The 12,272-nt window shown below is 40.1% G+C and overlaps 1 protein-coding gene across 1 annotated transcript in view; it reads right to left on the reverse strand.

Moving 5' to 3' along the window:
• LOC149228458 (uncharacterized) overlaps positions 1-12,272 on the reverse strand; it is a 412,049-nt gene that overhangs the window by 101,467 nt on the left and 298,310 nt on the right. The window contains exon 15 of the mRNA XM_089380786.1: positions 7,241-7,338. Coding sequence (XP_089236912.1) covers positions 7,241-7,338 — 98 coding nt within the window. The remainder of the gene's footprint in view (positions 1-7,240; positions 7,339-12,272) is intronic.

The raw sequence follows: 12,272 nt of genomic DNA on the forward strand, positions 1-12,272 counted from the left end.
GATTGATATAAAGATCATACGATTCCTATAAGTATTTATGGAGATATGAATTTATTTTGATTATGGAATTATTATCAAGCCGACCTACAACTCATGTGGGCTCAGAAGCCCAACAGTCGCATCTATTCAAACATCATCGGTTGTGTATAAATACAAGAGGACTTTTCCTCATTTGCACTCACTCATCTCATCACATCTCCCTCTCTCTACTACGCAGAAAAGAGTCGCTTCTCTACTACGCAGAAAAGGGTCTCTCTCTCACACATGTGAAGCCAGAAGCTGCTGAAACTGAAGCTGCAACTACAGAAGTAAAGATTGACCTATGTGGACTAGAAGATCTCCTCATCTGAACAGCGTTGTAGGTTCATCTGAACCTTCTCTAAAAGCCGCAACTTTTGGTTGTGGAATCAAGTCAATCTGACAGACGGTTTGCAAGATATTGACTGCCCTAGTTTGAAGCCGGAAGTTGCCGACATTGAAGCTGCAACTGCAGAAGTAAAGTTTGACCTTCGTGGACTAGAAGATCTCCTCATCTGAACTGCGTTGTAGGTTCATCTGAACCTTCTCTGAAAGCCGCAACTTTTGGTGGTGGAATCAAGTCAATCCAACAAACAGTTTGCAAGATATCGACTGCCCTAGTTTGAAGCCGGAAGCAGCCGAAACTGAAGTTGCAACTGCAGAAGTGAAGTTTGACCTACATGGACTAGAAGATCTCCTCATCTGAACTGTGTTGTAGGTTCATCTGAACCTCCTCTGGAAGCCACAACTTTTGGTGGTGGAATCAAGCCGATCCGACGGTCAGTTTGTGAGATATCATCTGCACTAGTTTGATGATGAAGCCACTAATGCTGATGCTACTGATCTAGGGTTTGCTACTGCTGATACGAATTAGATTTATTGTACTATTTCTCTCTGCTGAATTATTGAAGATAAAAGAAGATTTGATCAAAGGGTTTCCCCACACATTATGGGGTTTGTCCCTGGCTAGCAGCCACATCTTGTGTCTCTTGTCTTGGCTTGTTTTTTGTTGATCGCTTAATGTTCTATCTGCAATTTACTTATGCACATGTGATTGCTAATCTATGAATAACAATAAAAAAGAAAAGTAAATTGCTCTAAGCATAGAACATACCATAACTTAACATGTTATCAGAGCTGAGGTGAAGACAAAGCCCGAGCAAGAGCAAGAGCAATCACCGAAGAGAAGATTGGCAAGGCTATCCTAAAAGAACGATGGGGTCCTCAACACTTTTTTCCTGCCAAAGACAAGCTCCATGAGAACGCTGACTATCACGGATGGAAGATGTCTATCGATCTAACCCTTGAGGATCAATGAGTGCTGGACCATGTAAGAGGCAATATTGTTGAGCCTCCATCAAATGCATCTGCTGTTGCCTGGAACAAATGGAAGAACGGAGAAGTCAAAACAAAGAAGTTCATCCAGGACTCTATCGACAAGCACTTGGTGGCCTACATATCTGAACTAGACACCTCCAAGGAAATCTACAATAGACTGGTGAGTTTATTTAAAGTTAATGATGCAAATCAAGTTTTGTTTCTTAGAAATAAGCTGAGGGAAATCAAGAAGGGTAAAGATGAGAGTATGCAAGCATACTTCTTAAGAATCAACGAGATCAAGAACGATCTCCTATCTATTGGGGAGACTATTACTGATAGGGAAATGGCACTCACGACTCTTGAAGGATTACCATCTAAATGGTACGTGTTTAGGACTACTCTTCTGAAAAATCATGTAATTCTTGGTTTCAAGGAATTAATGGCTAGATGCATTCTAGAAGAAACAAGGGTAGAAGAGCAATAAATGCCCTTGCCTAAAGCTCCTCCTACTGCCTTTTCTTCTCATGCTAAGAAAATAAATAATTCCGGGACTAAATCAAAAGGAAAGGCTGGACCTAAGGGTGGAAGAAAAGGACGATGATCAAAATCATTATGATGGCAATCAAAGGAATGACAAATTCAATAGCAAAGGTAAGAGGAGAGCTGGGAATCAAGGAAGAGGACAACCATTCAAGAAGGCTAGAAATTCCAAGATTTATTAAATGCACCTGACCTTCGAAAGAACCCGGTATCCATCTCGGCAATGGAAGACAAAGGCTACAAGGTAACCTTTAGTGATAGCAAGGTATGTACATGGAAAATAATGTTAAAGATGCCTTTACTCTTGGGTTTTGTGTTGATTCATTATATCAGGTCAATGGAATTCCGCTAGGTGTCATGTCTGATGACACATCTCTTCAGTCCAAACTTTGGCATTTGAGGTTTTCCCCCCCTTCATTATAAAGCTATACTCGGTGTAAGACAAATGGTGACAGTGATGCCCGAATTCCGAGTAGAAAAAGAAGGTGTATGCTCGGGATGTGCTGAAGGAAAGCTCAAAAGGGGACCACTCCCCTCAAGCCTAAGCAAGACCTCTGATATATTACAGTTGGTTCACTCAGGCATACCTGAGGTTGGCATTAAGAGGGAGACTACTACACCACATAATCCAGAGCAGAATGGTATGGCACCATACGATTGTGGAAGCTATCTCTATGATGATGTAACAATGCCTGATGTGAAAGAACCGATGGATCCTATTTATCCACCTGAGCCTTCCTCTTCTAGGAAGAGGCCTTCATGGCTTAGGGGGATACTTGATGATGCTGAAAGACATGTTGCACCCTGAGGAACCTTCCATGAAAGTAAGAAATCCAACAGGTATCAGGGATACCTGAACAGTATGAGCACAATCATACAAAATAAGCCTTCATCATTCTCAGATGCCGTCAAGCATAAAGTACGGAAGGATGCTATGACCATTATGGAGAATGATGTCTGGGAAGTAGTTCCTAGACCCCAGGGCAAGACAACTGTTACTTCAAAATGGCTTTACAAGATAAAGCTGCAGTAGATGGAAGTACATAATAGTATAAGGCTTGTTTTGTTGCTCGTGGTTTCTCCCAAAAGGAAGGTATAGACTATGATGTGATATTTGCACCTGTTGCCAGATATATGACCATCTGCTTGATCATAGCCCTTGTGGCTTCACAAAGATGGAACCTACATCAGATGGATGTCAAGACTGTGTTCTTACACGGTTTGATCAAAGAAGAGGTCTATGTGGAGCAACCCAAAGGATTTGAGATTTAAGATTGAAAATCTCATGTATGTAGGTTGAAGAAGGCTCTCTATGGGCTGAAGCAAGCACCCCGAGCATGGTATGAGTGGATCGATAGCTACTTGATGAAGCTAGGATTCAGTAGGAGTGAAGCCGATCCTAACCTTTACCTTAAGGTTGAAGATGACAAGCCTCTCATACTGGTGTTGTATGTGGATGATCGCTTTCTAACACTCTTTCTAACAGGTGCAGACCTTCTCACTCACAAATGTAAGAGGGAGTTGGCTTCTGAATTTGAAATGAAGGACCTAGGACCGATGCACTATTTCCTAGAACTTGAAGTATGGCAAAAGCTAAGGGAAATTTTCCTATATCAAGGAAAATATGTGGTGAAGATTCTGAAAATATTTGGTATGATGGACTGCAAGCCTGTGACTACCTCAAGGATCTTAACTTTCAGAAGCTATATGGTAGTGATGGCAAACCAGATTTGAGAAATGCCTATGAGTTTCAAAAACTCATTCACGTTGATATTCTTGGTGAACCTCAGTCCGAACATATGTTTTGCAATTAGCATTGTGAGCTCATATTTGGTTGAGCCTCACTAGATTGGTGCCAAGAATCTTCTGAGATGTCTTCAGGACATAATCTCTCATGGAATGAGATACATTGCCGGAAATATGAAACTGCATGATTATTTGAATGCTGATTAGGCAGGTAGTGTGGAGGATCACTGGAGCACTTTTTAGTGTTGTTTCTCTTTGGATTCTGCTTCGATATAATGGATGAGCAGGAAGCAGAAGTCGATTGCCATAAGCACCGCCAAGACCAGATACATATCTACGAGTATGATCTCGTATGAAGCTGCCTGGTTGGGGAAGCTCTTTAGTGAGCTGTTTGAACACATACCACTGTGATTCTTTGTAACAACCAGAGGTGGGATTCGATTATTGAGGAATCTCGTATTCGTCGATTGCTCCAGCAGATAGACATCATCTGGGATATGGTAAGTCAATGAGCAAGGAGGCTCCATCGCATTAAGATGATGTACAGTTAGATACACCTTATCAAAATCCCGAGGAAAGATCTAATCTGTGATTTTCCCAAACAACTTGGAGTCGTCAAGAAACCCTTGTACAAGGGTCCTGCATTTTGCATACATTGAGCTCTGGGAGCTCTGAGGGCTTGCGGTTCTTACTGGAGCAACATACGACCATAGGGTGACTCAACCTCCCCTGGTGGTGCGCACTAGAACAAGATGATTCGCTCTCTTGTGGGACAAGATGATTCGCTCTCTTGTGGAACAGGATGATTTTCTCTCCTGTGTAGCAAGATGATTAGTTCTCCTGCGAGGCCTGGATTTATGTGTTCTCCATGGCAATTGTAGCAGGATTGATGTGTTCTCTTGTGAGGACAGGATTGATTAGTTCTCCTGTCGAGGCATCCTACCCATGCAGTCTTGGACTCATGGGAAGTACCTCTCATCTGATCAATGAGTAGGGAAATGAAGTTAGGGACCATAGTAGTACCAATGTACGCATCGTTGTATCTACCGTACTCCCTACACTAGGATGACCTCCATTGATCTGGGATCAACTATACTGGTCTGGGACCAGTGGTAGGAGTTGTACCATACTATGACACTAACTTCGGGTCGGTTGAGACTGGTCTGGGACTAGTGGTACATATTCTGAGACTAACTTCGTGTCAGTGTAGTACTGGTCTGGGACTAGTGAGTGGTACATACTATGACGCTGACGTCAGGTCGGTTGAAATTGGTCTAGGACCAGTGGTACACTCTCTGAGACTGCGATACTAGTCTAGGACCAGTGGTAGGAGTGGTACTTACTATGAAGCTGACTTCAGGTCGGTTGAGACTGGTCTGGGACCAGTGGTAAGCACTCTGAGACTGACTTTGAGTTAGTGTAGGATGATACTGGTCTGGGACCAGTGGAGTTGTACTCACTATGACGCTGACTTCGGGTTGGTTGAGACTGGTCTGGGACTAGTGGTACATACTCTGAGACTGACTTTGAGTCAGTATGATACATCCTCGATCATTTCTTCTTCTTCATAATTCAGACAAAAGCAGAGCAGAACAGAACAATGCAAGAGCAGAGCAGAACAGAGCAGAACAATACAGATCAATATAGGGCAGAACAAGACAAAGCAGAATAGGCAGAATAGAGTAGAGCAGGGCAAGGGACAGGCTGTACAGGGCAGTGCATTTGATGGATGAATAGTAACGATCGATAGACAGATTGCAGATGAAGTTCTCCCTAGTTGAGAGGGAGTGTTAAAATTGGAAACTAGGGCAAAACTTCATGTGGGTCATCTTATTCATGGCTCATAATATTTTTATTAGATTCCTCTCATCGAGAGGTGTAGGATTGATATAAACATCATCCGATTCCGATAAGTATTTATGGAGATATGAATTTATTTTGTTTATGGAATTATTATCAAGCCGACCTACAACTCATGTAGGCTCAGAAGCCCAACAGTTGCATCTATTCAAACATCATCAGCTGTGTATAAATACAAGAGGACTTTTCTTCATTTGCACTCACTCATCTCATCACATCTCTCTCTCTACTGCGCAGAAAATGGTCTCTCCCTCACACATGTGAAGCCGGAAGCTGCTGAAACTAAAGCTACAACTGCAGAAGTAAAGATTGACCTGCGTGGACTAGAAGATCTCCTCATTTGAACTGCGTTGTAGGTTCATCTGAACCTTCTCTGAAAGCCGCAACTTTTGGTGGTGGAATCAAGTCAATCCGACGGATGGTTTGCAAGATATCGACTGCCCTAGTTTGAAGCCGGAAGCTGCCAAAACTGAAGCTGCAACTACAGAAGTAAAGTTTGACCTACGTGGACTAGAAGATCTCCTCATCTGAACTGCCTTGTAGGTTCATCTGAACCTTCTTTGAAAGCCGCAACTTTTGGTGGTGGAATCAAGTCAATCCGACGGACGGTTTGCAAAATATCGACTGCCCTAGTTTGAAGCCGGAAGCTACCGAAACTGAAGCTGCAACTACAGAAGTAAAGTTTGACCTGTGTGGACTAGAAGATCTCCTCATCTAAACTGCGTTGTAGGTTCATCTAAACCTCCTCTGGAAGCCGCAACTTTTGGTGGTGGAATCAAGCCGATCCGACGGTCTGTTTGTGAGATATTGTCTGCCCTAGTTTGATGATGAAGTCGCTAATGCTGATACTACTAATCTAGGGTTTGCTACTGCTGATATGAATCAGATTTATTGTACTATTTCTCTCTGCTGAATTATTGAAGATAAAAGAAGATTTGATCAAAGGGTTTTCCCACCCATTGTGGGGTTTGTCCCTGGCTAGCTGCCACATCTTGTGTCTCTTGACTTGGCTTGTTTTCTGTTGATCGTTTAATGTTCTATCTACACTTTACTTATGCACATGTGATTGCTAATCTATGAATAATAATAAAAAAGAAAAGTAAATTGCTCTAAGCATAGAACATACCATAACTTAACAGTAGATCCATCTGAAGACTAACATAAACCAGTCCCAACATTTTGCACCTTCAAGAAATTTTCCATGACAACTTATTCCATTGCAACCAGAATAACTGTTCTCTTCTGCTTTCCGTATTCAAAATTTTGATTACAATATATCTCAGATTCTTTCAATTATCTTCAACAACACGCTTATACAGTCATACCTTGAGACAATGTACAATTTTATACCTATGTTTCAGACTTATAAAGTGTCTATTTTAAACTTATTCTTCTTTACTGGACCACAAGCTTTTATTGTATCATCAACCACTGAAAAGAAATGCTCTTGAACGATTTTAAGTTAATTAGAATACCTTTCATGAATTATCTTTAATTTAGTTGTTTGGTATCCTTGTTGAGCACGCGTCTATCCCCCATTCAAAACAGTGAGGACAGTATAAATTGATCTTGAATTGTACTGAGAAAATGTGCCATGGATCTCCAAAGATAGGCAAAGACATAAAGTTCCTAATTCTTAGTTGGCAAACAATACATAACACAGAAATATCATGCATATAAAGAAAAAAAGGAAGATCAGTGCAAACCATCTGAAAAAATTCCTCCCATACTAACATAAAGGTTTTAATATTCTTACCCCTCCATCTTTGAGAATATTTGATATGATCTCAATGTATTCAACAACATTATGTGCTGTATCAATGAAGAAACAAGTAGCCACAGCATCCCATTTACCTGCAAAAGTACCGAGTGATAAATTAGAAACTATGACTCTAAAAGTTGGAACTATTATTTGAACAAGTAGGGAAATAATCAAGCAAAGATAGAAAATGAAAATAATAAAACCAAAATTGACCCCTCCCTGCAGTAAAATGCAAGCATAAAAGATAGATAAACAAGTGTTGCAAAAGTCACCATCAGTAATTTAATGGTTGGGGACAACAAGTTTGGGACAAAAGGTTCAAAATTGGCAAAAATAAACCAGCATGAAAACATGCAAAATATATTTATTATATTCATCAAATAACTCCATTAACCCATAAATATAAAAAAAAACAGTTAAAAACGTATTGTTGATTTTTCAACTGCAATAGATACAAGCACTAATCTCTGGAAACTGATAATTACTTCTAATCTAAGTCACCTGACACGGGGACAAGGGACACGCAGGACACGAAAATTTGAGTGTCTGACATGGGCACGTTGACCCCCCAGAACAGAGCACACTATATACTATTTTATTAAAAAGAAAAAAAAAAAAAAAAAAAAAAAAATATATATATATATATATATAGATATATTTGTGTAAGAAATATCTATTTAGTATATATATATATATATATATATATATATATATATATATAAATACTAAATAGATATTTCTTACACAAATTCTCATTCATGATACAAATTCATACATAGATCTAGATTCTACATTGTAAATTTAAAATTTGTAAGTTTTACAAAGTAACATTATGGGTGATTGGAGACTTCCATAGTTATTCATAATTTCATATTGTTACAGATTTCTGGAATACCACTGTGTAATATGTGTGATCCGTCCAATGTTTCAAATGGTAACTCCATCCATCCTTAGGGACTCGATGATGGATGGATGGAGTTAACATCCAAAACGTTGGACAGATCACACATATTACTCAGTGCTATTCCGAAAATATCTAACAAAAAGTAACATTATGCATACAAATACAAATGAGAGAAATTCTTCAATGATCCAATAGGAGAAAGACAAGAAACTGCAGTTTTCTCACTAATTCATCAAAATCAAAATTCCCATATGTCCTCCAATTCCTCTCGCAACAAGAGAATGAAGTCACCTGAGAGAGGAGCCTCATGGCTAACTGTTGTAAAGGAGTACTTGTTGCCACATGAGTTGCCCACCAAGAATAGGGCTTCTTAGCCCCCGTCTCTAATCACATCATAGCCTGCAAATCACCCAATACCAGTGGAAAACTCTGCGAAGGCATCCTCCACCACATCAAGGGATGCTCTATCATGAAAATTATGCCTCAATGCATCCTTCCTCCCCTGTGAAAATTCACCATCCATGTGACGAGGGAATCTGCGGGAAGGTCCACCATTCAACCACTCATGTTTGTAGTATTTTGGGTTCAATGAGTTAGCCAAACAATGCAAAAGTGTGCAATTCTTGTCCCATCTGCATACAAGAATATCTTGTATGGTGGTGAAGAAGGCCTCTGATGATGTCTCAAACTCGGGGCACACACTCTGTAAAATAATGGTCCTCACAAACTCAATCATGGAATCCCATCCCTCATTGTCATGTCCCCATTTTTATTCTTCTTCATAGTACAACCACGGTGGATTTCCTAGACAGGGGATGGCTAGGTCAGTGGAGCAGGTTTATGTCATCAAGGGTATCGATAGAGTTTCAAGGAGTTTTTATGGGATTTGATGGCATTCTCTTGGCATATTCCATCATCGGCACAGTTTGCCTTTCGTTCCGTTGCATTCCGATAACTTTCAAAAATCAACATTATTATTGGGCATAACTTAAATAATTATGCTCGAGGTGGTATTCTAGGGAGATTAATTGATGGAACACCTCAGTGTAATAGCTCGTTGCAACCAGAACGAGAAGACCTACATGATGGGACTCTTGGATGGGAGTTTTAGTGACCTGAGTAGACATGGTGGCCAATTTACCCTTTTCCTGCATTAAAAAGAATATTTTAATTAAAATAAAAGAGGGTAAAGTGCTCCATGATTAAAATAATAATAAAATAGAAGATTCTAGAGGGGTCCATCAGATCTATAAAAGAGGAGGATAAGGCCATTGGAGGACATCTTGGTTTTGATATTGTTTCTTGTATGAGAGGTTGAGAACCCGATTCTCTACTCCATTGGTAGCCCCAAGATGAAAACCCTCGGGTGATATAGAGAGATTGGGCAAGCACCCATCTCCCCTTGGTGGATTCATTCAAAATCCACAGGTGTAGTGATTGTTTTCCTGTTTCAATTTGGAGACCAGAGGGTCATTCCCAGCTATTGTATTGGCGTCTATCTATATATAATAAAGCTAGATTTTGTTTGCTACATTTCTCGTTGTTCCTTGTGTGGTGATTTTTAATGAGATTTTATGCAATTTATAGATTTAGGTTTGGGTTTTACATGGCAATCTTCTGGTAAATGCATAAGAGTTTTATATGAAGTGCTTGTTCCAAAAATCTCTAATTTTGGACATTACAGTGGTATCAGAGCATCTCTCTTGGCTCGGTCGTGGGTTATCTTGAAAGGCCAAGTTCGAGAGTTTATTTTGAACATGCCAAATTCTACTTGCTGGACAAATTGCCTTAGGTGTTAACAGTTTTACAAAAAATCTGTTAACAGTTCTACAAAATCTCTGTTATAAAAAAAAAAAAAAAGTAATAGACAAATTTTTTGTGGCTTTGTCGATTGGTTAATAATCATTCGTCAAATCAAAAAGTCAAGCGGCGTTGATCTCACAGCCGAAAATTGAAATGGCTTAATTGTTTGAGGAGTCGACTGGCATGCAGGAGCAACAATGTCATTTAAGGGGGGCAATTATTAAGAAGACGTCCAACTGTTTATTAAGTGTGGGCTGTGAAAATGTTTGGAAGGGGCCGAACTTAAGTGTTGGCACCAAATTTTCATTGTTGAGGTCGTGCCCATTGTCAGAGCCGAGCTCACATTCATAAGGCCAAGTCTGTCTGGAAAGTCGAGTTTTATTGTCCACAGCAGAATTGTAATTGGGCTCTAGTGCTATGTACGCAAGTTATAGGAGAATCGGGATTGGTCTTGATAGATTGGGGAGCCGAGATGCCTGCTTGCAATAGTGGGGAACCCGATTTTGGAGAAGCAGAATTTGTAGTTGCTACGTCAAGGAGACCGAGTCTCTCCCATTTGTGCAGTGACTGCCACCAAATTCTTACCCTCAGAGGATCGGATCTTATAACATGAGAACTAAATGTTGATTCCTCACTAGTAAACTAAACCCAAGTTCATCACTGTTGTAATCGCTTGTAGCCGGATCAAGTTAAGAGAATTATGTTGCCGCCAAATATTTGGTTCGAAGAGTAACTGCTGGGAGTTGATTACACTATCGTGCATTCTTTTGGCCCATGATATAACATCGTCACAGTGGGAGAAGCATCGTAAGCACAAATTTAATAAATTAGTTGATGTGGGTGGTGCCACGATAGCTATGAAGTAAGATCGAGTTCAACTAGCAGCGAGAACACCTCGCACATGGAAGGAAACAGATACGTGGGTCATGGTTGCAACTTCACATACATCAGGCGGAATTCCAAATTGAGCTAGTGTGAGCGTCACACGACCAAGATCCTTCTTGCATGATGCAAGGACGCGATGTCAACACTGCGAATATGGTGACAATGCAAGAGAAATTGTTGATCCACTGGTCTGAGCAAAGAGAATAAGGTATCAGTGCGAATAGGGAGATGTGGTAGCAGAACACACTTGGCAGAGATCAGAATGCAGTGACATGAAGCAAATGCGTTTTGTGAAACTGGCACGATGTTTTCCTTGAGCTTGTGTGTATGGATACCTTTACATAGAAATGGTTGTCAATGTGGGGCATGTGGACTCAATTGCAATTGCAATTGCAATTATCAGTCCACTAATAAAAAAAAGCGAATAAGCCTGGAGTGCAGAGATCTGGGAGTTAATTTTCCAGGAGCGAATAAGACAGAGCAATTAAGTAGAAGACAAAGGTTGCGGTCTGTTAGGGCTCGAATTTGGCCTCAGGCTGAAGAAGACAAAATCCAAGGCAACATCAAACCACTTAGCCTCGTAGCTAGCCCTACGAGGACAGGAGAGGGCTCTCTCCGGGTCTATCTCGGCAAAAGGTCTTCAATGGGATGAGATGACCAATAAAGAACACTGATTTTAGGCTAGTAAATTGATTAAAAAAGGGGTTTTTTATAAAATGATGGTTTTTTTTTTCTGCGCTGCATGGGGCAAAGAAACAGCTTGAACAGAGAAATGTAATCAAAAACACAGATTGTCTCCTGAGGCAAGGTAGGCAAGAAAGTTTAACATCAAATTGAGATTAAATGGAATGGCAAGACTGCTGAGGAGTTGACAAGGGCATAGAAGATGAATCCTTGTCAAACAGAAGAAAACATTAAATATGAACAAACTTAAAGGCAGAGCATATAAATTATGAATTCTACCTTAACACTTCATTTGTTCAATTGGAAACGATCATGAAATGAAATGAACACATAACAGGCTACATATGAAACATAGGATGACACAAATGTTAAATTTCATACCACAGGAATCTCAGAAGCCAGAGCTGTGTATTTTCATTAAAATCTCTGTCAAACAGCTGTACAATGAAACTCACTGTTCTCCACCAGCTCCCAAAACTCTCTTCTCTCTTTCTACAAATGTCTTTTAATACAATAAAAAGCTTAGGAGAAAACCGATCCATGAAAGGATGAAACTGTTTCAACTGACATTATGAAAAATAGTAAAAAGCCACTCAACGGTTCCTAAAGAACAGCGCTACATTTTCTGTGACCAATACAAAGGCGGAAGCTGTAGTGTGAACCCTCCAAATCATAACTGAAGACTAGGATAAGCAATCTGTCCCTATTTTTCTGCTCAGGTTGATAATCCTCTGTTTAAATTCTGGCTTT

The sequence above is a fragment of the Pinus tabuliformis genome, chromosome J, assembly GCF_031772625.1.
Source record: "Pinus tabuliformis cultivar Carrire ecotype Pingquan chromosome J, CPIR1, whole genome shotgun sequence".
In the NCBI taxonomy this organism is placed as follows: Eukaryota; Viridiplantae; Streptophyta; class Pinopsida; order Pinales; family Pinaceae; genus Pinus; species Pinus tabuliformis.